Here is a 27,965-nt window from a genome sequence, read left to right as displayed (position 1 = left end):
GAAGAGCTTTGCTTTGATAATTCTTAAGTTCCTCTCAGCCTCTAGCTTCTTAGGGTTCTATTACTAAATACATACATCCCAGAATGTGAGTGCCCAATAATCTAGATCTCTCAGGAGAAGTTTTATTTCAAAGGCGAACTCTTCCTGTTAGCCCAGGTTAATTTATTCATACATTCATTTATTCTTTTATGTATTTATTGAACATAAATTTGCTAAGTGTCTACTAAAAGCTGGGATGCAGCTGGGTGCGGTGGCTCACACCTGTAATCCCAGCACTTTGGGAGGCCAAATCATATCTTTCATAATCACATGGGATTACAGGCATGAGCCACCACACCTGGCTGCATCCCAGCACTTTGGGAGGGATGCTGTAATCCCAGCACTTTGGCCTCCCAAAGTGCTGGGATTATTATATATTCCACCAACGATAAGATACAGACATAACTTGAGCTCAGGAGTTCAAGACCAGCCTGGGCAACATAGCAAGACCCTGTCTCTACAAAAAATACAAAATTGGCTGAGCATGTTGGTGCACAGCTGTAGTCTTAGCTACTTAGGGGGCTGAGGCAGGAGGATCACTTAGGTCTGGGAGGTCAGGGCTGCAGTGAGCTGAGATTATGCCACTGCACTCCAGCCTGGGTGACAGAGTGAGACCCTGTCTCAAAAAAAAAAAATAAATAAATAAAGCTGGGATGTATAAATCTGGTAAACAATACAGAGTGTCCCTGGCATCAAGAAGCTTATCATGTAATGATAGACAAGTAGACAGATAATTATGAAAAAGTCTCACATTAACATAGGGAAAGTATAGGAGTCTATTAGCCCTGCTGAAAGCAGTTTAGAGTAGGTCTCATCCAAAGAAATATTTTATTATGGTTATAAATGAAGCAACATTTATTATATCTTATGCATTTTTGTTTATTATGACAGAATATATCTTACGCATTTTTATTTATTGAATGTCATTTTATTCCAATGATAAGATACAGATTACAAAACTTCTACTATAATTACACACGTAATTACCTTTCCTTGTTTTCCTACAAGAAATGCGCAGGTATTTTGAGGTCTTTTGTATTGCATTATTGGTAAAACATTGCATAGTATTAGTTTGTGGCTCTGTTACAATGGGTAATGACAGGAATATATGCAGATGTCTCTGCTATGATAAAATGTGCTCTTGTTGGGTTACATTAACCTTCCTTCAAAAGGGATTTCTCGGTTGTGCTTCTTACAGTCTTTAGGAAATTCATTAAATCAGTGCCTCCAGTTCCTTTGGCTTCCTGTTTTGAAGGGTCTTCAGAGGTCTTGTTCTTTGGCTGTTGTCTTGCAGGAATCAGGATGTACTTAGTCACGATTTGCAGATGGTAGCTCCTCAGGGAGACCAGAGCTTTCACACAGGCATCATAAGCTTCCCGCAGACCAGCATCACCTTTTGAAAGCACAAACTCACGGACTGAGGGATTTGACTCTAATGAGCACAGGAAGTTCCTGTGAGCTGGTGGCATATATGTTCTCATCTCCTGGAGGAACTGAGCAGCATGTCCTATAGGAACAAGAGAAAGAGGAAATACGGATGTCACAGCATTCCCCAATCCAGGAGAGAAAGGCAGAGCGAGGTCAGAGTGGGCAGGAGATCACCAATATAGCATTCACTGAGGTCAAGGTCATTCTATTTGAAGGCTAATGTTTGGCTATTAGTCTTGCTACTAGCAATCGTAATTATTGTAAAATATTATTAATTTTGAAAACTGAATGAGCTAAACTCATTTTCTCACAATAAATATTTTTGTTTGTGCTTTTTTTTGAGACAGAGTCTCACTCTGTCGGCCAGGCTGGAGTGCAGTGGCATGATCTTGGCTCGCTGCAACCTCCGCCTCCCAGGCTCAAGCAATTCTCCTGCCTCAGCCTCCCGAGTAGCTGGGATTTCAGGCATGCGCCACCATGCCCAGCTAATTTTGTATTTTTAGTAGAGTCAGGGTTTCTCCATGTTGGTCAGGCTGGTCTCGAACTCCTGACCTCAGATGATCTGCCTGCCTCAGTCTCCCAAAGTGCTGGGATTACAGGCATGAGCCACCGTGCCTGGTCTTTGTTTGCACTTTCTTTCTCTCTTTTCTACTGTAAGAAGCTGATGGTATAGACAAGGGGCATATATAAATCTGCATTTGACAGATTATGACTGATTCTTAACGGAGTTTAAGAGATTGTGTTTAAATGAGTGTTCAATAATAGCAAAGACATGGAATGAACCCAGGTGCCCATCAATGATAGATGGGACAAAGAAAATGTGGTACATGTACACCATGGAATACTACACAGTTGTGAAAAAGAATGCAATCAAGTGCTTCACAGCAACATGGATGCAGCTGGAGGCCATTAGCTTAAGTTAACCTAAGCGAAGTAATGCAGAAACAGAAAACCAAATACCACATGTTCTCACCAATAAGTGGGAGTTAAATATTGAGTACACATGGACACAAAGATAAGAACAATAGAGAGTGAGGATTTCAAATAGGGGACGGAAGGAGGAAGGAAAGCAAAGGTTGAAAAACTGCCTATTGGGCACTATGTTCTATACTTGGGTGAGGGGAATCATTAGAAGCTCAAACATCAGCATCACCCATTATACCTGTGTAATAAGCCTGCACATGTATCCCCTGAATATAAAATAAAAAAATTAAATATGATAAAAAAATTTAAAAAATAAGTGCTCAAATTAAGAAAAACTCATGTTTTTACCCAGCCCAATGCTTTCCCCTTTGACTATTAAACAGAAGTTTAACAAAACAGAGAAAATTAAAAAGAAGTTCTTCTTGGAGCTTATTCCTCTCCTCCAGCTAAGCCCCTAGAAGGCATACAATGAATGTGGCTCATCTTTACATTTCGGTGCAGGCATTGCTCTGGGTGGCTGGGGCCACGGGACAGCCGAACAAGAGCAGGGCCCAGACTCTGCTTGTCACTGAGGTCTTTATCTCCGTACTAACAGCCCTGTCTCATTTGCAGGTGACTGTCTCTTTCTGAGTCTGATCATACATTTTCAGAGCATGTGATATTGGCTTCACTGGAGTCAACCAGTCTTTATAGACATGTTCAGATTTCAAGATGGAACTTGGGTGTGAGGAAAGCTCTGACACTTTATTTTATTTTTGTTTTTGTTTTTATTTATTTATTTATTTATTTATTTTTTTGAGATGGAGTCTCGCACTCTTGCCCAGGCTGGAGTGCAGTGGAGCCAGCTCGGTTCACTGCAAGCTCCGCCTCCCGGGTTCACGCCATTCTCCTGCCTCAGCCTCCGGAGTAGCTGGGACTCAGGTACCCGCCACCACGCCCAGCTACTTTTTTGTATTTTTAGTAGAGACAGGGTTTCACTGTGTTAGCCAGGATGGTCTCGATCTCCTGATCTTGTGATCCGCCTGCCTTGGCCTCCCAAAGTGCTGGGATTACAGGCGTGAGCCACTGCACCTGGCCTATTTTTTTTTATTTTTATTTTGAGATGGAGTTTCGCTCTTTCGCCCAGGCTGGAGTACAGTGGCACGATCTTGGCTCACTGCAACCTCTGCCCGCGGGGTTCAGGCAATTCTCCTGCCTCAGTCTCCCGAGTAGCTGGGATTAGAGGCACCCACCACCACACTCGGCTAGTTTTTGTATTTTTAGTAGAGACGGGGTTTCACCATGTTGGTCAGGCTGGTCTCAAACTCCTGACCTCAGGTGATCCACCTGCCTAGGTCTCCCAAAGTGCTAGGATTACAAGCTTGAGTCACCGCACCCGGCCAGCTCTGCCACTTTCTAGCTGGTTCACAAGGAACCTGTCACTGACTCTCATTAAGTTTCTGCATCTTCATTTTTAAAATGGGATCATGGCAACCAAATCCCTACTTGCCTGATTCTGCTAAAACTGTCAGATAAGCTCAGATGAGATGCTGATGGGAAAAGGTGCTTTGTAGATATCCAAATACTATTGTATTCACATAAGAGATGATTATTTCATGTTATTTTCCACTCACCTCCACCAGCAGTCTGCTGGATGCCCAGCAGGACGTCAAAGCACTGAAAGATGCTGCTTTGGCCTGCACTGCCCCCTGCAAACTTCTTTGGGTCTTTCCAGAACCCTTCATACACCAGACCATCTGACAGCTGGGGGTTGCCTTTCCAGCTATCAGAGGAAAGAAAGAAAAAAAGAAAAATCATTCTTTAGATTAATTGCTAATTTTCAGGTATCAAATCTTGCACTAGTGGTGAATAGAAGGTGACAAGAAATGGATTTCATGATCCTTTTTTCATGCCCCCTTGTCCCTGCTCATTTTCAAGCATGAGAATAATAAATAATATAATCCTGAGCAGATTTGGCATAAATATTCTAGGAATGGAATCTTACCTTTGTACTAGCACAGACCACTCTTTTTAAAATAACTGACTTTCCTGTCCCCGACTCCAGTACATTCCTGGCCAAGTGATAACAGAACAGTCTAGTATTTTTCTACCATGTGAATTTTTGGATGTAAATTGTTAGCCAAACCCAATGGATATTAGGGACCATCCAAGAGAATTTGGTGGTGTTCTTTGTTAAGTGAGAGCAAACAAATTCAAACATAAGACTACATACCCAGACAAATATATGCGAAGAACACTGAAAAATGCTGTTGGGTTCACATGATCTGTAAAAAGATGGAATGTGCTTAATTAAGCAGCATCAGAGGTATACAGGGAAATCAAGGTGTCGTGTACAACTGATACTGGATTTTGGCACAGGCTGCAGGAAAAAGCATTAGATCAGTCTGTGCTAAACAAAGCCCCTGCAGATAAGCGTTCACTCTCCTGCCCTCTTCCAGGAAGCCCATTAAACTGTAACTATTTATTTAGCACTACTTTACATGCTTACTGACGTAACAGATAAACTGTTTACATAAAGAAACAAACCAAAGACAAAAAAAAAACAAATCAAAACAAACCAAAACAAAACCCCAGAAACTAGATCTCCCTCTCTATTTTTAAAATTTTAAAAACTCGTTTGGAGACAGGGTCTCACTTCATCACTCAGGCTGGAATGTAGTGATCTTAGCTCACTGCAGCCCCAACTCCTGGGCTCAAGCAATCTTCCCACCTCAGCCTCCCAAGTAGCTGGAAACTACACATATGAGCCACCGCACTCAGCCTCCTACCCTACTTGATTTGAAAATCTAGCTTCTTGCCAAGGACTAAATAGCAATAACTCAAAACCCAGAGAGAAACAATCAAGTATTTGTTGAGTCTGTTCAGTAGGGCAGATTTCCTATTGCAAATTACTGCTTATGCACTTTTTTGTGTGTTTTTTTGTGGTTCGTTTTTTAGCTGTTAATTTTGCAACAACTTTTGAGCCGGATGACTTTTCTGCGTTGTTTCTTAATTTGTAAAAAAAACAGAATTAGGAAAGAATTCTTATCAAGCAGAAGCTATTTTTTTTTCGGAACTTAAAACCACCCTCCCATGTAGAAAGTTTCTCTAAGGCTTTTAGTGGGAGGCAATGAAGTTCCTTAGCGTTAAATAGACCCAGCTTGGAACTCTGGCTTCACTGCCTGTGGAATCTGAAGTCATTTACTCTGTCTTTCTGAATTTAGATGACTTTACTTGTAAAATGGAGATAACGAAACCTACCACATAGAAAGTGTAATGGTTTAGTAAGATAAAATACCTAAAGTGAAAACATACTAAGTGATAGTTGCTTTTTGCTTCCCTTTTTTCCAACTATTCTACACCTGGAACATTTGACCTGTCAGCCTAGACTATTGCACTGCATACAACACTTGCCGTGGATTTGGTGAAACACTTGAAGAGCTTTCTCCAGGCAAGAAGCTATTTCCAACAGCGCCTTTAGCAAAGTGTCCCGTTCTTGCATTTGCATTGCCTTGAATACAGTAGGAATTACCTAAAACAAACAAACAGACAAAGAAAACGCAAACATTTAAGGTTTTCTTTCTTTTTTTGAGACGGAGTCTCGGAGTCTCGCTCTGTCGCCCAGGCTGGGGTGCAGTGGCGTGATCTCAGCTCACTGCAAGCTCTGCCTCCTGGGTTCACGCCATTCTCTTGCCTCAGCCTCCCGAGTAGCTGGGACTATAGGCGCCCACCACCATGCCCGGCTAATTTTTACATTTTTAGTAGAGACGGGGTTTTGCCATGTTGGCCAGGCTGGTCTCGAACTCCTGACTTCAAATGATCTGCCCACTTCAGCCTCCCAAAGTGCTGGGATTACAGGTGTGAGCCACTGTAGCCCGGCCAAATTCCCCCGTCTTAATCCATAAATTAAATTTGGGATTTTTACATTTCTTTCCTGGGCTGGACACTCTATTTGACTAATTTCCTTATATTTATAGAAGCTTGGATTTGTTTTTATTCACATAGCATTTAATTTAGAGATATTTATATAGTTGTGTATGTTTCATTTCTATTTTTGATAATCAAAACTATTGAATTTATGACACTGTATCATAGTTCCAAAGCCAGATTTTATTGAAAATTTTTATTTCCTACAGAGGTTTCAAGTTGGATTTTAAGTATATGGCTCTGAGATTTTATATTTTAGGTAATACACAAAAATAAATAATTGATCCTTTACCCCCAACTAAATGATCCCATGTTGTACTTGTTAAGGATAAAGTTAACTCATGTTTAGTATAGTTTAGGCTCCGAAGTGATTGCTCTGCTTACGTAAATTGACATATAAATTTTGAAGTGAGAATAGACTTACTTTGATTGCAGAAGCAGCTGCTATTTCCACCAATAGAGAGACCAGGAAGAATCCTTTACTGCAATCTCCATCACGAAATGAGAACAAAACGTCCATGTTCCTGAGGAAATTGGATAAGCAAAGCAAGAAGTTTAGCAAAAATTATGGGATATTTTTTGACATTTTTTTTTCTGCTATTTTAGTTTCAACATAATCTTATGAGAGAGGTGTGGCAGGCCTTACTATCTCCATTATGTAGTTGGGAATATTAAGACTCCGTTTTTAGGCCCATTTTCTAAGATCATATAATTAATACTAAGTAGACTAAACTGAGACCTAAAATTTCATATTAGAACTCAGAACTAGGGCCGGGCATGGTGGCTCAAACCTGTAATTCTGGCACTTTAGGAGGCCAAGGCGGGTGGATCACCTGAGGTCAGGAGTTCGAGACCAGCCTGGCCAATGTGGTGAAACCCCGTCTCTACTAAGAATACAAAAATTAGGTGGGCGTGGTGGCAGGCGCCTGTAATCCCAGCTACTCGGGAGGCTGAGGCAGGAGAATCACTTGAACACAGGAGGAGGAGGTTGCAGTGAGCCAAGATCGCTCCATTGCACTCCAGCCTGGGCAACAAGAGCGAGACTCGTCTCAGAAAACAAACAAACAAAACAAAACAACAACAACAAAAAACACTCAGAACTAGAAATTTTCAAACTAATTCTGTTTCTATTATCCTGTTAACTTCTCACAGGCATTTATATTACCATACGTATATACTCAATGTTTACAGAGATATCTGTAAGGTAGAGTTTTAAGAGGTAGTCTTTTGTTTAAATAATTATATTCATATTCATATTTTAATTTGTGAGCCTAATTCAATTTCTCAGTGGTTTATCTGCCTTACAAAGGAATTGACTGCGAAATTCAAATAACTTATTAGACCCTATTTTTCTTTTTATTTGAAGTTTGGGCATTGGTGCAAACATAGTCTCAGTAACTGTATATCTATGAGCTTTGTGGTGGTTAAATTCATGGTATCTGAAGCCAGACCATCTCTGCAACTCACTTGCTGTGTGACCTTGAGCAAGATATGACATCGTTTGCCTTGGTGTTCTCATCCGTAAAGTGGGACTGTCTGCTGATGTCGTCCTCCTTTCTAAAAACCTTCCAGTTTCTCCCTTAAGATACTGTTTTAACTCCTTATCATAGCTAATAAAATCCTACATAATCTTTTTTTTTTTTTTTTTTTTGAGATGGAGTCTTGCTCTGTCGCCCAGGCTGGAGTGCAATGGCACAATCTCATCTCACAGCAACATCTGCCTCCTGGGTTCAAGCTATTCTCCTGCTTCAGTCTCCCGAGTAGCTGAGATTACAGGCATGTGCCACCACGCCCCGCTAATATTTGCATTTTCAGAAGAAGAGAGTTTTCGCTATGTTGGCCAGGCTGGTCTCGAATGCCTGACCTTAGGTGATCCACCCCCTTTGCCCAGCCATCTTTAAAAAAAAAAATTAATCTTTTTCTCACACTGTTATTTTTATCATTTATTATCAGTGACATTAGCTATCCTTCAGCTTTGATGATGCACCAAGATGTTTGTCACTTCAAGGCGTCACTTTTGCTGTTTCTTCCGCTATGAATACTCTTACCTTTTTCCTCTAGCTAATTCCTCAAATAACTTGCTTCAAGGGTTCCCCCATCACTCCTTTTATTTGGTTAGGGATCCCAATACTTCATCTTCTTATGCCTTATCTTAATCATATGGCAATTTACATAATTTTCATATACTGCCTTTCTTCTTCATTAGTCTAGCTTCACCAAGGTGGGTTTATACTGATGATATTTACCTTAGTTTTCCATCTTTTTTTTTTTTTTTTGAGATGGACTCTTGCTCTGTCACCCAGGCTGGAATGCAGTGGCATGATTTCTGCTCACTGCAACCTCCACCTCCTGGGTTCAATTGATTCTCCTGCCTCAGCCTCCTGAGTAGCTGAGATTACAGGTGCCCGCCACCAGGCCCGGCTAATTTTTTGTATTTTTAGTAGAGATGGGTTTCACCATGTTGGCCAGGCTGGTCTTGACCTCCTGACCTCAGGTGATCTGCCTGCCTTGGCCTCCCAAAGTGCAGGGATTACAGGCGTGAGCCACGCGCCCAGCCCAGGTTTTCCATCTCTTAGCCTATGTTTAGTATATATTATAGGTCAAAAGTAGTAAGGATTGGGTCAAAAAGAACAAGTTGGTATATGGTTACTTATTGACACTGGTAACTAGTTATGGACATAGGAGTTATTAAGTCATAGATACACAGATGTATGTGCATTTTGTATGTTTGCATATTCATTTCCTATAGATGTATTTGAGTAGTATTCTTGTATATATCTATAGCTATAATATCAGATAGACATAGTTGTAACACAATCATAGATACAATTAAAGACTGAGATTATTTGTTCCCTAAATAATCACTTAAATTATTTTTTGGCTGAATTCAATTAATCATTTAAAAATGCATTTGGAGTCTACTGATAAACCTACATTCAACTATAAGTAACAAATAATTTTTAGAATCAAACAAGAATCAGATACTTACTCATAAGTCAGGGGCCTTATGAAAGCAGCCATGAAGCAATGGACGAATTGGAAGGGAGAAAGAAAACCAATTTAACATCAAATAATGATGAGTTGTTGCTATTTGATTGAATACTACTATCAGAGGTAAGACATAGGTAAAAAGAAAAGGTTCATTAAAATATTTCTTCAGTAGGCATTACATTTAACTTAATAACTTACAAATGAATTAAATAATTAAATATGCAAGGAACATACATGGACAGTCAAAACTAGTTGTTTTATTTTTATTTTTTTGAGACAGGGTCTCATTCTGTCACCCAGGCTGGTGTGCAGTGGCATGAACATGGCTCACTGCAGCCTCAACTTCTTGGGCTCAAGAGATCCTCCTGCCTTAACTCCCTGTGTAGCTGGGACCACAGACATATGCCACCATTCTCGGGGAATTTTTTTTTTAAATTAATTTTTAATAAGAAGAAACTTTCTAGATTGAATCCTTTCATTTTATGATATTCCCATTTGCAGAATGTTTTTCTACAGGCACACACCCAGAGACGTGGGCTTTGGTTCTCCCTTTCCTTTATTGTAGCAGATCTTATGCCTAAATGGGTAAAAATCAGCTATATCCTGAGCAGACTGCTCTGAAAAACCAGTCATTGCTGCCTGTAATTAAAGATGTGTTGACACTTAACCACAATTGGCTGCTAAAAAATTAAATTAATAGAATCTCAAAAACATGCTCATCAAAAGAAGCCAGACACAAGAGTCTATACTCTGTGGTTTCATTGATATGAAACCCAATAACAAAAATCATCTAATTTTTGATAAGGCAAATAAGAATATATTTGTCTGTGGCAGGAAAGGGAATTGGAAGAGGCACAAAGAAATTTTCTGAGGTGATAAAAATATTCTGTATCTTACTGAGAATGGTGGGTGTATGTATGTATACAATACTTAAATTCAAGCTGAACGCTTAAGATTTGTGCATTTTCCTGTGTTAACTATACACCTGTCATATATATGTACATTTGTAGTGGTAGACACAGCAGGCCAAGAAACCGTACCCAACCGAGGAACTGAGAGGAACCATACCCAACTGAGAGGAAAACTGTGCTGCCCAAAATTAAGCCAATGAACGATCCCTGTTTTATTTAATCGGCACACACTCCAAAAATTCCTGTTGTTATCACTGTTTACCTACTTCTTAGGATCCTTCTTCTTCCAGTTTGCCAACACACAGTCTGCATAAACCAGAATGGGAGGCAGTTCCAGTTTCTTGGAGAGCTGGCAGTAAGGAACAGCAATATTTCTTGGCAAGACCTGATTAAAATGCAGTAGTTAGATTTTTTGTTGTTGTTTGTTTGTTTTTTTTTTTTTGAGATGGAGTCTTGCTCCTGTCGCCCAGGCTGGAGTGCAGTGGCAGGATCTCGGCTCACTGCAACCTCTGCCTCCCAGGTTCAAGCGATTCTCCCACCTCAGCCTCTCGAGTAGCTGGGATTATAGGCACCTGCCACCACGCCTGGCTGTTTTTTATGTTTTTAGTAGAGATGGGGTTTCACCATGTTAGCCAAGTTGCTCTTGAACTCCTGAGCTCAGGTGATCCTCTGGCCTCGGCCTCCCAAAGTGCTGGGGGGCCCACGTGTGTTTTAAAGGTTAGATATTGCAGTCTGTATTAGTTTTATGTAATTAGGGTTGCCAGATAAAATACAGGATGAAAAATGAAGTAAAAGACTAAAAATATAATAATGGTAACAGTTGACATGTCAAGCCAGGGCATATTTTCTTTATCATTTTGTCCTGTTATCTAAACTTTGCATGATGCAGTTATAACGCTTTTAGAAAATTTTTGGAAAGTTAAATGTAAATTAGATGAAAATCTGCACATAGCATAAGAAATCTGAGAAAATCTCCAAACCTTACGGACATCTCCATCACCTTTGCCCCACACATATGCCATGGTGATGCATCCCAGAACTAGACGTGCAAGGCGCTGTGACTTGTGGTCTGTGAGATGATCAATGCTGAGCATGTTTAACTGAAAACAAATGGAGCAATTGACTCAAATCAATCTCGGTAATGTTTTATGCTTCAAAACCAAGTTAACAATGTTAAGAAGATATACAAGAAGAAAAATGTAATACGTATGTCCAACCTTCTCAACCCTTTCTCGAAGTTGGCCAGACTCTATGAGATCAGGCAGACGTTTAGCAATGAACATCCAGTCATTATAAAAATCAGGTAGATTTTCCTTGGGAAAAAAAAAAAGATCTTTATTTACTAGTAGCAGTTATTGTAGATTTGGCTTCCCACTGATAGTATGCCTTGCCTCCACATCCATTCTGTGCAGTGTTGCCCTGGCATATGGCTTACCTGTCTGGAAACACCAGCCTCTGTCTTGTCATGTGCACACGCGGGGCCGAAGACCCTCTCTGTGTTCCACCTCTTCCTCTCTCTTCAAACACTGCCATTTGCAGCTTTTCAAAGTTCACCTCAAAGGTTTCACTAAAATCCTCCTGACTACTCTATTTGAAACCAATCTCCTCCACTATAAATTCTACGGATGATGCCTTTTCATATTGTTAAACAATTATTACCTGCTACTTTGGTTTTTCTTTTCTTTTCTTTTCTTTTTTGAATTGGAGTCTCGCTCTATTGCCCAGGCTGGAGTGCAATGGTGCAATCTTGGCTCACTACAACCTCCGCCTCCTGGGTTCAAGCAATTCTCCTGCCTCAACCTCCCAAGTAGCTGGGATTACAGGCATGAGCCACCATGCCCGGCTAATTTTTGTATTTTTAGTAGAGATGGGGTTTTGCCATGGTGGCCAAGTTGGTCTCGACCTCCTGACCTCAGGTGATCTGCCTGCCTCGGCCTCCCAAAGTGCTGGGATTACAGGCATGAGCCACTGCGCCTGGCCTACTTTGGTTTATCTTGGCTAGATTTTAAGTTCTTTGAATGGAAGAAGAATGAGATGTGTTAAATGTCAATAGTGGACTAGGCACTCTGCTCAATAATTTCATATATATAAAATATATATATTTAATTATTGTAATGGCCCAAGAAGTTATCTCTGCATCATAAATAAGGAAACCCAGGCTTATACAGTTTACATAATGGTTTTTGTATATTGAGTTTATTGTCAAGTTTCCAACTTTCAAAAGAAATGTAATAAATATATTTTTGTTGTTTTTATTCTGTGTTTCACCATCTAGTACATCTTATTTTTTTGGTTGTTGTGATTTTCCCCAAATAACAGAATACTTTTTTGTTCTGCACGATGATTACCATTTTATTTGACAGCACTTTCAACAAGTATAAAATTTAATCAGTAATACGCTCTGGTTCAGAGGATCCCTAAATGGTATAATATAAATTAAAAATGAATCATACTGAGGATCATTCAAATTCTGCTAGATTAGAGATTGTGCCTTGTATCTACATGGAATCAGAAAACATTATTTTCCTTTGGACTAAGAAGCAGATAGATTATGAGAGATAAAACAGACACTTTTTGGTTCATAATTTCTAGGAAAGATCTTCAGTGAAGAAATAAAAGTAACCAATAATTTTTTTTCATGTTTCCGGGACAGTGAATCTAGCTTCTGCAGCATCTCAGCTAGCAGAATTATTATTATTGTTACTGTTTTCAGACAGGACCTCACTCTGTCACCCAGGCTGGAGTGCAGTGGCGCAATCTCAGTTCACTATAACCTCTGCCTCCCAGGTTCAAATAATTCTCCTCTCTTAGCCTCTCGAGTAGCTGGGACTATGGGCACACCAACATGCTGGGTAATTTTTTTTTGCATTTTTAGTAGAGTTGGGGGTTTCACCATGTTGGCCAGGCTGGTCTCAAACTCCTGACCTCAAGTGATCCACCCACCTTAGCCTCCCAAAGTGCTGGGATTACAGGTGTAAGCCACTGCACCTTGTCAGAATTATTATTATTATTATTATTATTTTCTGAGACAGAGTCTCGCTCTGTCACCCAGGCTGGAGTGCAGTGGCGTGATCTCAGCCCACTGCAACCTCTGACTCCCAGGTTCAAGCAATTCTCCTGCCTCAGCCTCCTGAGTAGCGAGGATTACAGGTGTATGCTACTATCCCCGGCGAATTTTTGTATTTTTTTAGTAGAGATGGGGTTTCAAAACGTTGGCCAGGCTGGTCTCGAACTCCTGACCTCGTGATCCACCCGCCTCGGTCTCCCAAAGTGCTGGGATTACAGGCGTGAGCCACCCGTCCCCGGCCGAGAATCTTTTTTTTAAGTAGCCAAGGAAGAGTTTTGTTTGTTTTCTTTTGGGGTTTTGCTTTACCCTTTGGAATCTGTTCTACAGGTATTCATAATTATCACAGTTGTTGCATTTTTAAGGAGAATCGAATCTCTGAGAAAAAAACCCATGATACAAAACTTAGTAGTTTCTGAAAAAGCTGGTTTTTTTGTACCATTGATAAGTACATCCTTGAAATCATCCAGTCCCGGCATTTTTGTAGATATGCGGGCAAATAGCAAGTTTGAGTATTATTGATTTGCATGAATAAAGCAAACTAGTGCTTTTGGCAATAAAATTAAAGCATATTTTTCATTTTCTTTAGTTAACAATCTGAAGAGGAAAATTAGATTGGAAGGAGGTAGATGCTTTAAATTTGCCAGTATCACCAAAGTGTTTACAGGATTTCATTTCTAAGCACAGTTAGGTTGGAATCTCTGACTAAACATTTCCTGTGTTTAAAGGTGCTCTCCAGTATGTGGACTGTAACCGTTTGAGCTACAGACAAAAATATACTCGTCTACAGATTTATTATAACATGTTCATAGAAATCTTCTCCTGGAATCCCATGTACCTTGTTAAACTGAAGACTGAAAGAAAGAAAATAAGCAATATCTTATTATCCCTTCTTAAGAGAGGCAGTGTGGAATAATAGTTTTAAGATGATAGACTCTGGAGACAGGCTGCTTAGGCTCATACTGGCCTCTGGCACTTGCTAGCTACATAGTTGGATAATTACATTCTGCATGCCTTATACTTCTCATTAGGAAAATGAGGATAAAAACATACATACCTGGCTGGGTGCAGTGGCTCACGCCTGTAATCCCAGCACTTTGGGAGGCCAAGACCGGTGGATCACCTGAGGTCAGGAGTTCAAGACCAGCCTGGCCAACATGGTGAAACCCTGTCTCTACTAAAAATACAAAAATTAGCCGGGTGTGGTGGCAGGTGCCTATAATCCCAGCTACTTGGGAGGCTGAGGCAGGAGAATCGCTTGAACCTGGGAGGCAGAGGTTGCAGTGAGCTGAGATTGTGCCACTGCACTCCAGCCCAGGTGACAGAGCGAGACTCTATCTCAAAAAGTAATAATAAAAATAAATAACATACATACCTTTTGGGATGGCTATGAGAATGGAAAGGGTTAATTTGTAAATTGCTTAGAAAAATGCTGTATTTGATAATTAAAATATTGATGATAAATTGGTTTACATAGCATTCATTAGAAGACAGATTAGAAAATATAGTTTTTAAGGCAAACCTTTTTTCCACATACCTTGCACTTTATAGGTAAAACTTGCAAACAAGAAAAAAGGTAGTTCAGACTCTCACTTGAATCTTATGCTCAGTAAATAGCAAGCAATGATCATATAACATGGAAGGTGCTTGATGTGCAATCTCATAAACCCCATCAAATTAGAACACATGTTTTGCATAATTTAAGTTATATCCCTAAGAGAAAGGGATTTCTGTTTGACTCATGGCTCATTTAAAACTCTGGCTTTTTCAAAACACCTTTTCTCAAAATACAACTGTAATAACCTCATTGTTTGTATTTTACTGTATAATTCTGATGTAAAGCTGATATACTTTCTACAGTTTCCTTTCTCACCACTCTCCATATCCATGTTAGGTAAGTAAGAAATGCATAGATGACTCCATTTCTAGGGAGAAAATGTAAGACAAATTAAGTGAGATGCAGTTATTACAGCTCTCTAATTTTTACACTGCTTTATGTGTTTGTTTACTAGAAGTTACTGAACCACAGTTGTTCAGTAGAAGTTAACTTGGCCAGGTAAGGAATGAGAAGAAGAATGCATTTTCCCACATTTTAGTGCCTTCTCTTACCTGTGGATTTGGCAGAGCAAAGCCCACTTCTTCATCAATATGGTACTCTTTACTGATTGTCCAGGAGTTTTCCATAGCGTGTGCCATTCTTATAGTCTGCTCCTCTGGTGCCCCTCAGTGTCTGAAGAGTTTTCAGAGCATCTTATAATAGTTGCTGCCACAGCCAATGACCATAGTTTATCACAGGGGCAGTGAGAAATTACTTCCACTTTTGGAATGGTTTCATTTTCTAGTTTCTTTGTTTGTAATATGAAAACCAATAAAACCACAAAAGCATCTCTGTGCATCATATGTAGAAAGTGAAAGTTTGTATTCCATATGAAATTTGTAATCATTAAGCACATCATTTTCTTACTGCCATATGGGAAACCAGAAAGGCCCGAAGGAAAACACAGAACTGTGAAAACAGGTGGCCAGAGAGGAACATTTTACTTTATGGAAACTTTTAAATCTTTGAATGAAAATGAAGGCTACAGTCCTAAACTCTCATTTAGTTATTTCTCATTGGCTTTCTTTTAGGCTTCTACAGTTCTTTGAAAATATCAGTGTCATGTTTCAGCAGCCCGGAAACACAACTGTGTTATACTCAACTATTAGTCAATGGCTCTGAAGTAGGAAAAAAATAGAAGCACATGAAAAATTAGAAACATAGTAACTCTCCACTTCCTTATTTTTCCTTTTGAGACTATTGTCAGTTTTTCCAATGATAGCATTTGCCCTTCTCACATCTCTAATAAGTAACTTTTAGGAAGATTGCCTCGCATCTAACTGTACCTGACTGCCAGGGGCTGATGAGGCAACAGTCTGGCATATTTGGGTACTTTGTAATATGTCAAAAGCTGGAGAAAAGGATAAAATGCCTTGAAAATGTTTTTCTCAAAGTACAAATTAAGACTGCATTTCGTAAAGGTTTTCAGCTTGCATGCAAGTCTGTGGTTCACTTTAGAGGCATTGTTCAATCTTAATGAGAACAAGGAAGCTAAAGAAGAAACCAAGTCGCCTGTTCCTCTAGATGATCAAAAGGAGAAAAGAGAAATAGTTCGTGTGAGTAAACTAAAAGACATCACTGTTTGGTCATCAGCTTATTAGTACTTGAAATAAATTAAATTGTGATAGCATATGGCTTTCGTTACAGTCTAGAATAGCTCTCGTGCTATTCTCTACTAAATTATGGCTGTTTTTTTCAACATGTCATTTTACAGGAAAATGTTCCTTGAATAGGAAATGTAAGGAAAACTGAAACCAAAATTTTACAGCAAAGAGAACACAATGACTGTGTTTCTTGTGAATACATAATTCATGAGGCTAATACTTTGGGAATCAGTTCAAGGAAAACGAACAAAAAATCATGAAGACCTATCATATCTATATAGAAAACAACAATACAAATAAAATATTGAGCGTTAGAAAATATGTGGTTATTTTTCATTCTTTGTACTTGAAGATTTTTTATTCTTTGTACTTGAAGTTTTTATGGGTGAGTCAAAGTGAAGACATGGAATGAAGTTTTAGATGATTCTGTCCCAGGATTAAATTTTTAAGAAGCATAAGTTTTTGACAAAGCTTTTACTTGATTCTGTTTATCCAGTCATCTCACTAAATCTATCCTACCCCCTGGCGTGGTGGCTCACACCTGTAATCCCAGCACTTTGGGAAGCTGAAGAGGGCGGATCACTTGAGGTCAGGAGTTGAAGACCAGCCTGGGCAACATGGTGAAACCCAGTCTCTACTGAAAATACAAAAATTAGCTGGGCATGGTGGCATGTGCCTGTAATCCCAGCTACTCGGGAGGCTGAGGCTGGAGAATTGCTTGAGCCCGAGAGGCAGAGGTTGCAGTAAGCCAAGATTGTGCCATTGCACTCCAGCCTGGGCAACAGAGTAAGACTCTGTCTCCAAAAAAAAAAAAAAAATCTATCCTACCCTTGACTGCAGAACCAATAATGCTTTAGTGCCTCAATTTTATCCCTAGCCACTTAACTTCCTCAAACTTTGGCTTCTTTGCTATTTCTGAAACTACAGTCTCAATTGATCTTGTCTTCATTTACCTTGATTTTCTTCAGCCGTACCTACACCTCCCTAAAAACCTCATTTCACATATTTTTAGAAGAGCATCATAATTTTATGATCTCATACTGATTCGTCATCTTTCTCCTTAGCTTTTAACTGGTGATCAGGTCATTATGTTAGAAAACTCCTGAAAGCCAGAACTCAGCCTTTTGCTCTGTGGCCTCCTACATCTGAGACTTTATGTGACTCTGCCTCCCTTGTATACATCTTTCTTTGATAGCTTACATTATTTTTCCTCTATAATTATTGTATTGCCTGACTTATCTTCACAGCTATAGACTACATTTCCATCTGCCTGATGAACATCTCTACCTTAAAATCCTGTTACCCAGTTTCACAGGGGACTTCACTGACATAAGGACTATTATGATAGGATCTGCAGAGGGACCTTCATTCAAGGTCGTGATAAATACAAATGTGTCTCCCCTCAATGGGGCATCTTTTCTAATACATCCACATTTCTCTTTACCATTATGTTATACTAATTTATAAAATGTAGCTTTTTTTAATAAAAGAATTTTCATTTAAAAAAATAATTTACAGCATGCAAGGAGAATGAAAAAACTCATGGAAATACCAACATCACTGAATTCACCATTAACGTTTATGTGATTACGTTTTACAGCATTTTTCATACAAATCAATTACATTCCAATTTTTCTGGGCACTTATTAGAGTCAGGAATTTTCTAAAAACTTTGCTTGTAGTAACTAATTTTACTTTTATAATTGGCTTATGAGGAAACTTTCATGATATCTCTGAAAGGGAATTAAGGTGATTCAGATTTTGCTAATTAAGGCCCTTAGTTGCCAGAACAAAACAAAATTAAATACTCCCTTAAGGAAGAAAACATCATCTTAGGCCTCAAAGTACTCATATTGTTTTTGTAGATATCTAAAAATCACTAAAAAATAACCAGGCGCGGGGCGTGGTGGCTCACGCCTGTAATCCCAGCATTTTGGGAGGCTGAGGCGGGTGGACTGCCTGAGGTCAGGAGCTCGAGACCAGTGTGGCCAAGGTGAAACCCCGTCTCTACTAAAAATAACAAAAAAATTAGCTGGGCATGGTGGTGTGTGCCTGTAATCACAGCTAGTCGGGAGGCTGAGGCAGGAGAATTGCTTGAACCAGGCAGGTGGAGGTTGCAGTGAGCCAAGATTGTACACTTCAGCCTGTGCGACAGAAGGTGACTGTCTCAAAAAAAAAAATAAAATATAATACTGAATTGGACTGAAATAGAAGACAATGATTTGTGACAAAAGTCTGTCCAGGTGTGCTAACAAACTTTAGTCATTCTTCCTGTAACATGAGTTAAGTTAATGAAAACACAGAAAAGGGACCAGAGGTAATTGTTTTCTTTGGCAGATCTGGACTTAAGGCAGGTAAGAGATCTTCATGGAACAACTTCTTCCAGTGTCTACTGGCTTCCAGGAGCCTTTAATGTGAAGTAACTGGCATATCAGAGTGCCATATTTTTGGGTATCCTTTTCTGAGCCCCAGTATTCCCCTGTTTGAAACTTTCCTAATGTTTCATATACAAAAAGTTGAGTTGGTAGTTGTAGAGAGAAAAACTGAGTTAGTAGCTGAATGGCAAAGGATCTCATTAAACCAGTCTTCTCACTTCTGGGAAAAGGCCAGTCTAATTAGTTTTCTCACTTCTGGGAAAAGGCCAGTTTCGTCTTATTTCAGGAGATGGCTTTGTAGATGGGATCTTAAAGCTATGACTCTATATATAATGCAGACAAAAAGATCCATAGTAAGAGCCATTTTTACAGAATTGGAAGAAAAACAAAGGTTAATCTTTGGAGTAGTTTACAAACTAGTTTCTTCCAAAATCTGGAGGACAGCTGAGAGTATCAGTAGCAATCTGACAGATTTTCCTGGAGCTTGTGTGCAAAGTTTGTCCATTTATAAAATGTTGCAGTGATTTTTCTTCAAAGCCAGGTTGGCTAGTATCAGCTTATAGAGTCTTAGGAAAAAGGGAATTTTAACATTTAGTGATTCCAAGTCAGAAATGTAGGAGGAAAATTGAAAATGCTTGCCTGGAGATTCAAAGACAGATTTTGATAGGACTAACAATTTAAGATTTAGTTGAGATTACAGGCAAATAAAAAAAAATCTGAGAAAGAAAGAAAAAACAAACAATGAACTGGAATCTAATTATAGTTTTTTTGGTTTTTTCTTTCCTGAAACATGATTTTTCTCTCTTCAGTCCCCCATTTCTACCAAAGATAAATAAAAGTAAAGCCATTTTATTTGCATATTAAGTTTTCATCTTATTGTACTTGGCCTGATTATTTGCATAAAGTGCAGTAAGAATATCAATTTGTAACACAGGCTTTTTTTAAGTTCACTTTGCTGGGACTTTTCATAAGGAATCTCAGATTAAACTTTTAGAAACCTCTTCAGGCTAGGAAGCCAAGCCAAGAATTGGATTCGCTCTTAGATTGTGTCAGTAATACCTGTACACATTAGTGAATTTCTCTTTTCTCAAGGTCCCCCAAATAACTTGAGGTTCCTGGGATGTCAGAAAGTGACATTCTTACTTACCACAAGCCCACCATGTGAACCGTGTATTTAAGATATTAGACCAGTTTTTCCAAAAGCTCCTATGGGCTTCATAATATCAACCTCAGTTTCTTAAAGCTGTCTGGTCATATCTGAAAATATGGCATTTCAGTCAAAGCCTTGGTAAAATAACCAGAATCTCCAACTGTGTTCTGTGGCAAAAGGGAACAGATTCTTATTGAACTTATTCAAATAACTATTTTGCCGTAAAATAGAAATACTCATAAATAGTTTCCAAATGCAGGATCGATCAGGTAGAGAGAAAAGTGAATGTTTCAATTTTGTTCAAAAAAGTATACTTTACCCATTTATGTAAAGCTTAAGAGAACATTTTCCTTAACTCTGTAAAGCAAAACATAAAAAGAATCAGCAATATTTTAAACAAAAAAGTTATTAAAATTACATTAGTCCAATGTAATTAATTCCTGTTTTGCTTGATGTTAATAATTTTATGACTTTTTAAAAATTAGAGTTCTGAAATTGTTTACTCAGTCATATGATGCAATCTTAAAATGATAAGAAATGTGCATTCAAGAGTACTTTTTTTTTGTTTTGTTTGTTTTTGTTTTTTTTTCTGTTTGTTTGTTTGTTTTTGAGACAGAATTTTGCTTTTGGCCAGGCTGGAGTGCAATGGCACAATCTTGGCTCACTGCAACCTCCACCTCCTGGGTTCAAGCGATTCTCCTGCCTCAGCCTCCTGAGTATATGAAATTACAGGCGCCTGCCACCATGCCCAGCTAATTTTTTTATTTTAGCAGAGACAGGGTTTCACCATGTTGGTCAGGCTGGTCTCGAACACCTGACCTCAGGCGATCCACCCACCTCTGCCTCCCAAAGTGCTGGGATTACAGGCATGAGCCACTGCGCCCAGCAAAGAGTACTTGTTGCAGTCCTTTCCGTGAACTTTCTTGAAGACACAACGCTTTAGGATTTGCAAAGAGCTTTCAGAAAAAAAGGATCAGCATAAAAAAATTAATTGTGAGCAAGACTAAAAATGGCCATGGTTAAAGATGGAATTAACAAGAAAACTAGGTCATTTTGTATGACCTACAACAATTTAACATAATACTCATAATTATGACTAATGACATGTAACAAGACAAATCCAATTTTTAGGAATCTCATATAATTTTGGAGCAAATACTAATAACATGACAATACAAATATAATTTTAAAAAGGTTAAATATTATTTCTTATTTGAAAATCTTTTTACATAATTGAACATATCAAATAAGCCTGTTTATTATTTCTTTTGGAAGCTTCAGCAGCTTTTTGGAATATCTCAAAGTTAGTTTGAGGTCAAAAATACTTAATTTTAGATTTTGAAATATAATTGTGAGAAGCCTCTCAAATATGTTAAAGGTTTCAAATACTCGATCAAAATAGGATCATAGGTCCAGTGAAAAAGTAATAGTCATTCATTTAGCCAAAGTGATAATTAGAAGATTTCAAAAAGCAAAAACCTTTGCTGTTCGATTGACAGGAGACTCAGTTTTCCAAATAATCAAAACACCTTCTGAAGAAGCATGACAAGACATGAGGCACACAAAATCTGTTTCTCTCTCTTGCTTCTTTTTTTTTTTTTGCATTTTACTCAGAACATGTACAAAAATCTTTTCTTTTTATTATTCCTATACAAAAATATTATTTAAAAGAGAAAATCAACCACTAGCTTTGTCTTTGTGTACTTTAAATACTAAAGCTAATTTTAATGAAAACGTATGAACAAATTTCTCTGATATCAGTCAGCTTTGCACACAAGATACAATTTTCATAAACTTTCTATAAGCTATTATAACTTTTTCCTATTCTTCTACTTTTTAAAAAGTCTTTATATCCATTTAGTTTTACCTATATCATTTTTTTCTCCATTCACTTAGTCTGAAATGACCTTTATTTATTTTTTATTTATTTTTATTTTTTAGAGACAGGGTCTTGTCACTCAGGCTGGAGTGCAATGGCCTGATCATGGCTCACAGCAGCCTTGACCTCCCAGGCTCAAGTGATACTCCCATCTCAGCCCTTGGCCTCCACAGTAGCTGAGACCACAGGTGTGCACCACCACACCTAGCTAATTAAAAAAATTTTTTTTTTTTTTTTGTAGAGACAGGGTCTCCCTCTGTTGCCCAGGCTGGCCTCAAGAAATCCTCCCACTTTGGCCTCCCGAAATGTTGGGATTACAGATAGGAGCCACTGTGCCTGGTCTGAAACAACTTTTAAGTAACCTTTAAACTTTTCCTTTAACAAAACCACATGCTCATGCCTTCCTTATAAGCGTTCTCACTGAAAACGTATCTTGCCTTTTTTTGTATACACTTTGCATACAAATTTGTTTACCTTATTTTTAATGGTTTTAATTACATATATTAACTATAACAAGTCTTAGTATCTTAATTTTTAGTGAAAATCTAGGAAGGAACTCTTTCATATCAGTATTTGTAAATGAAAACCATTTTATTATTCTTAAAAATATTTCCTCGATTTTTCATGTTTATCAGATTCAAATATATTTATCTTTTCTATATCACATCAAAATAAGGTATCAGAGTATTCAAACTTAAACTTATACTTAATAATTGATGTGTCAGTATTTTAACTTAGAAATAACTCAGATATTTCATGATTAACTATTACTTAATTTAACATAACATGACTTTTAAGACTTTAAGAGTGTCAGTTACCAAATAGATTTTTGAAACTATGATAAATTTATTTGTAAACATTTACTCCATTTGTATTTACCTAATTTACTCATTGTTAACAATTATGTCTGAATTGCTCATGAAAAACAATAGTAGCCATTTAAGCTTAAGCTTTTTGTTTGGTTTTTTTTTTTTTTTTTTTTTTGATGGAGTCTCGCTCTGTCACCCAGGCTAGAGTGCAGTGGTGCAGTCTTGGCTCACTGCAAGCTCTGCCTCCCAGGTTCATGCCATTCTCCTGCCTCAGCCTCCCAAGTAGCTGGGACTACAGGTGCCCACCACCGTGCCTGGCTAATTTTTGTATTTTTAGTAGAGACGAGGTTTCACCATATTGGCCAGGCTGGTCTTGAACTCCTGACCATGTGATTCATCTGCCTTGGCCTCCCAAAGTGCTGGGATTACAGGCGTGAGCCACTGTGCCTAGACTGTTTTTTGTTTTTTGTTTTTTTCCAGCAAAACCAGGCCAACCCTAAATCAGCCAATTTCATCTTGAGCAAGGCCTTTAAGATACTGGGCACAGGTATCTTCCCCAATACTCTATCCTGTAGGTTGTCCTGGATCCAAATGCCCATGGGAACCCAGGATGATTATGAAAAGGAGAGTCCATCTGGGTCCTGGATTTGCACACCAAGTGTAAAGCCCGGGACAGAGGACAGAACTACAAAGATGATGTCTGGAGGATCTGACCCCTCCCAGCATGACCAAGAGGAAATGCTGGATCTGGGAGGATAGGGCCCTACTGAGCTTGACTCTGCCCTGCAGCTGGCAGCCCAGGTGCTGTGGACACACATACATCTTCAGGCTTCATCATGGCAATCTTTCTAGGCCCCAAGACCTAGAAACTCAAAACCAAAAACATAGGCTCACAGTAAGATGTGTGCAAGGCTTTGGGGGAGCCCAGCCACCAGCTGTAGTAGCTTTAGCTCACAGACAAATCAAAGAAGTACCAAAAATATCATAGAAGAGATAGTTTTATGACCTTACTACATTTAGCAGAGACAGTCCAAACCTGCCTGAGCAGTAGCCCTAGGCAAAAATGTATAAATTAAATTCTGAAGACATTTTTATTTTATTTTACCAATAATTTTAAAAGTTTTATTTAGCAGATTCTTAAGGTCATATGAATTTGAAAAGCATTGAACCTATTTACTTAATTTATATGTGTTTTTATTTTCAAGTCAATTTGTTACCATTAGACAATATACAAGCATATGTATAGAAATATAAATATATGTAGACATAAAATACAGAACGCACAGGTATGTATCCAAAAGCCAGACATCAGGGGGCTTAACACAACAGACAGCAAAGCTTTAGACCTGAGAGGAACCTGCCCATACCTCTTGGAGCTCTGTAATGGAGACAGGGAACATCACCCCACCCCAAGAGGCCAGTGGCACTTTTTTTGTGTGTTCTTCAAAGGGTCACAGGGTCCCCTTGTGAGAGTCAAAGTCCTGATTAGATCCCTTAATGTAATATTAAAGATGGCAAAAGAAAGGTGAAGTAGAAGTAAATGGAAAAACAACTCTTACAGAAGCCCATTAGGAATATTTTAAGCTTTCCCAAAAAGACCAATGAAATTTTACTTTTTTTCCTCAGTAAAAATAATTCTAATTAAGAAAGGAAGCAAAAAGAAGGACCAAATGTATAATTTTTAAAAAGCGCTTCAGTTGACTGGAAAAAAAAAAAAAACCCAAAACAAAACAAAACAAAAACCAACACAGGGTAGAAAGAAGATCCAAAAGGGAAAAGTCTTTGTAAAAAATAAAACAAAGTACGGCTGGGCAAGGTGGCTCACGCCTGTAATCCCAGCACTTTGGAAGGCTGAGGTGGGTGGATCACCTGGGTCAGGAGTTTGAGATCGGCCTGGCCAACATGGCAAAACCCTATCTCTACTAAAACTACAAAAATTAGCTTGACATGGTGGCGGGTGCCTGTAATCTCAGCTACTCAGGAAGCAGAGGCAGGAGAATCACTTGAACCCGGGAGGCAGAGGTTGCAGTGAGCCGAGATCATGCCACTGCACTCCAGCCTGGGATACAGAGTGAGACTTTGTCTCAAAATAATAATAATAATAATAATAATAATAATAATAATAAATTTTAAAAATGAATAAAATAAAGTAAAAATTATAGCCTGAATATCAGCTTTTAGTTAAGCTGTTTTCTGACCTTAGAGTTCTTTTTTTAAAAATTGGAATTTATTATTATCAGATTTCAGCTGGGACAAAAAAACAGTATTCCTTGTTTTTGAACTTTTTTTTTCTCCTTTCTAACCAAAGGTATGTACTGAGTGACTCAGAACCAAAGCCAGTAAGTCCTTTATGAGGTAACAAAGGAAGATATGAGGCTTCTCAAAGTGGCATGAAGAGGAAGTCCTCACAAGATCTGGAGCCAGCCCCTAAAGAGACTTCAATAACAGAAAAGTAATAATGGTCCATAAAAGGGAAAAAGATCAATATCAAATGGTAACGTAACTCTCCAAACAGTTGAGAGTCACACAAACATAAATTCGAAACAAATAATTCAAGCTAATTGTTGTACATTTTTCTTTTTCTGGAGTTGCAAAGATCTAGATCTCTAAGGGACTGATTTCCTAAATGGGAATCTAATCCCAGATCACAGCAGTGAAGAGTAGAATCCTAGCCCCTACACTACAAGCTGGGGTATCTTTTTGCAGCTTCGGTGGGAAACCCAAAGCAGGCAGTTTGAAGCAAAAAATATTTTAAGTACATTTACAATCTGCTTTCTGCCTTTTTGAAATCTTGCCAAAGGAGTTTCTAAGGCTACATTTCTTTTGTTTCTTATATAAGTACCAATAACACAGCTGATTAAGGCAAGAGCCCTCTAAAAAGTTTTCATTTAAATATAGCCAGTTTCTTTACTGCAAAGCAACTGAAGCCAATTAGCTTTTTTCATGGAAAGTCCCAGAGGTAACTTTCCAAGTTTACAAATACTATGAATGTAAATGGCATTTTAAAACTCAGTTCAGATGACGTAGCTTCATGGTTCCTCAAAAATTCACTCTCAGAAATATGTTAAGGTAGCAAAAGACTCGTTACCACAGATAGTGCAGGGTGCTGTCTGTGTGTGCAGCAGTACCACACTATCCCACAAAGTTGTGGGGTGTGCCAGTCACAGACCCCTTAATCTGTTGCACCAGCAGACCCTCCTGGGTTTGGACTTTTCCAGAACCAACGAGGTAACATGTGTTGAGACAACAAAGGCCCCTTATAGATAGGACAAAGTCCCCTGGGAGTCTGGCATATTCAGACCTAAGAGTGTGCTGCTTAATATCTTAGGTGTCTAGGGTTCTGGCCCTTTCAGACTGGCCACCAGTTATGTCCCGAAAATCATACTCCCCAGATGGTGAAAAACAAGAAAGAGTGCTCCCACTGGTAACAAGTCAAGTTCTCACAAACACAAAACAAGATATAAGGGGACCCTCATCCAGTTTTTATTTCAGGGACTCACAGCACAGTTGTACAATTGTACATAGGTCTGATGAAACTGTAAACATCACCAGTCTCTCGGGGACCAGCTCAGACAAGGGGCTTATAGAGACTTTAGACCCATGTTCTATCCTCTGACATGCATCTTTATGACAAAACAACACATAAAGACAAAGACGATGGAGAAACAAAATCTATTTCTGGGAGAAAAAAGATAAGACAATATGAATATCTACACAATAAAATACACCAGAGTTGCTATACCCAAGACCAGTCAAAAATGATTTTCTCCTGTTAATATTACATATGGAAAGAGAGACAAATGTGATTTTTTTACTATCTGCTCATCCAGATTCCAAAGACAAAAAGAGACCAAGATTCTGACTGGAAAGAATTTCTTACCCTTCTGCTGGCTTGCCGGGTCCCGGGTTCCCTGACTGCAGTTTTCGGAAGAGCAAAGCAGCTTTGGTTGTCCTGTTCACTGGGCCAAAACTGTTGGAGCTCAGGGAAAACTTTCCTTTTGCCCTCTGAATGTTCACTGAAAATCAAATGACAACAAGCAGATTAATAGGAGAAAAGGCACGCAAATTTTATGTTAACGTGCATAGCATAGGGGGATTGTAGGAGAAGGGTTACCCAATAACCCAATGGGGGTAGAGATGCTTATCTACCACTTTTCATAGGGAAGAAGAAGTGGGGTAAATGTGACAATTTGGGGTATGGAAAATGATTTTTTAGGGGAAATGAATGGACTTGGAGAACTTAAAAAGGCCTGGGACAAGGTCTGTTGAGCCTGCAGAACAGACAATGGCTGTGAAATGATTTTCCTTGAAATACTGAATTAGACTGAAATAGAAGGCAATGGTTTGTGACAAAAGTCCGTCCAGGTGTGTCTTTCTTCCTTTGATATGAATTAAGTTAATGCAAACACAGAAAAAGGACCAGTGGTCACTGTTTTATTCTTTGGTAGTTCCAGACTTTAGGCAGATAAAGTAACTCCAGAGAACAGTTACTTCCAGTGCATGTTGGTCACCAAGGGCTTTTAAATTTCTTTAATTTAAAATAATCACTGGGCCGGGCAAGGTCTCACTCCTGTAATCCCAGTGCTTTGGGAGGCCAAGGTGGGAGGATCACCTGAGGTCAGGAGTTCGAGACCAGCCTAGCCAACATGGTGAAACCCTGTCTCTATAAAAATACAAAAATTAGCCAGGCATGGTGGTGTGTGCCTGTAATCCCAGCTACTCAGGAGGCTGAGGCAGGAGAATCACTTGAACCGGGGAGGTGGAGGTTGCAGTGAGCCAAGATAGCACCATTGCACTCCAGCCTGGGAGACAAGAGCGAAACTCTGTCTAACTAAAATAAAATAAAATAAAATAAGTCATCATACCAGGGTGCTATATTTTGGGGAATTGATTTCTCAGGCTCAACACTTCTGTACAGATCTTTGTAAGACACTATTCTAAAATAGAGTAGTTCATATGACTTTTTAAAAGATGGCTTCCACAGACAGAACAATACACTGACAATTCTTTTCTTTTTGCTTTTCATTTATTTTTTATTTAATATTTGCATGTTGCAGTAAAGATGGAGTTAAGTGACTATAGTCTATTTTCCCGTTGATCACAATTAGATCCTCTGGACAAAATACAAAGGTAAACTACTGGTAAATCTTAAAGTAAACAATATCAGGTGGATTTAAGGATTAAAGTCAAAATTTGAATAGTAACACATAGGAGGTTGAGGTTTGCAAATTTTTTTTCTCCCTTCTTTCCTGATTATGACCTCAAACTGGTCTAAATCCTAGAAGAGT

At 38.8% G+C, this 27,965-nt stretch overlaps 1 protein-coding gene across 2 annotated transcripts; it reads right to left on the bottom strand.

Moving 5' to 3' along the window:
* Positions 1-945: 945 nt before the first annotated feature.
* Positions 946-26,590, bottom strand: IDO1 (indoleamine 2,3-dioxygenase 1). 2 transcript variants are annotated; one of them, XM_030816449.1, is made up of 11 exons: positions 26,558-26,590; positions 15,373-15,493; positions 11,417-11,512; positions 11,180-11,299; positions 10,466-10,584; positions 9,287-9,301; positions 6,722-6,821; positions 5,785-5,902; positions 4,604-4,655; positions 4,005-4,153; positions 946-1,546 (listed from the first exon to the last, which is right to left on the bottom strand). In XM_030816449.1, the coding sequence occupies exons 2-11, from the start codon at positions 15,457-15,459 to the stop codon at positions 1,194-1,196; spliced, it is 1,209 nt and encodes a 402-aa protein (XP_030672309.1). In that variant the 5' UTR covers positions 15,460-15,493; positions 26,558-26,590; the 3' UTR covers positions 946-1,193. The 2 variants fall into 2 exon arrangements, with proteins under 2 accessions (XP_030672309.1, XP_003269662.2); XM_003269614.2 differs by lacking the exon at positions 26,558-26,590 and having other exon boundaries at positions 15,373-16,409.
* Between the last annotated feature and the right edge of the window lie 1,375 nt (positions 26,591-27,965).

This window comes from Nomascus leucogenys, chromosome 8 (genome assembly GCF_006542625.1).
Source record: "Nomascus leucogenys isolate Asia chromosome 8, Asia_NLE_v1, whole genome shotgun sequence".
In the NCBI taxonomy this organism is placed as follows: domain Eukaryota; kingdom Metazoa; phylum Chordata; class Mammalia; order Primates; family Hylobatidae; genus Nomascus; species Nomascus leucogenys.
The sequence above is the reverse complement of the archived record's forward strand: the minus strand, read 5'-3'. Positions and strand labels throughout refer to the sequence as shown.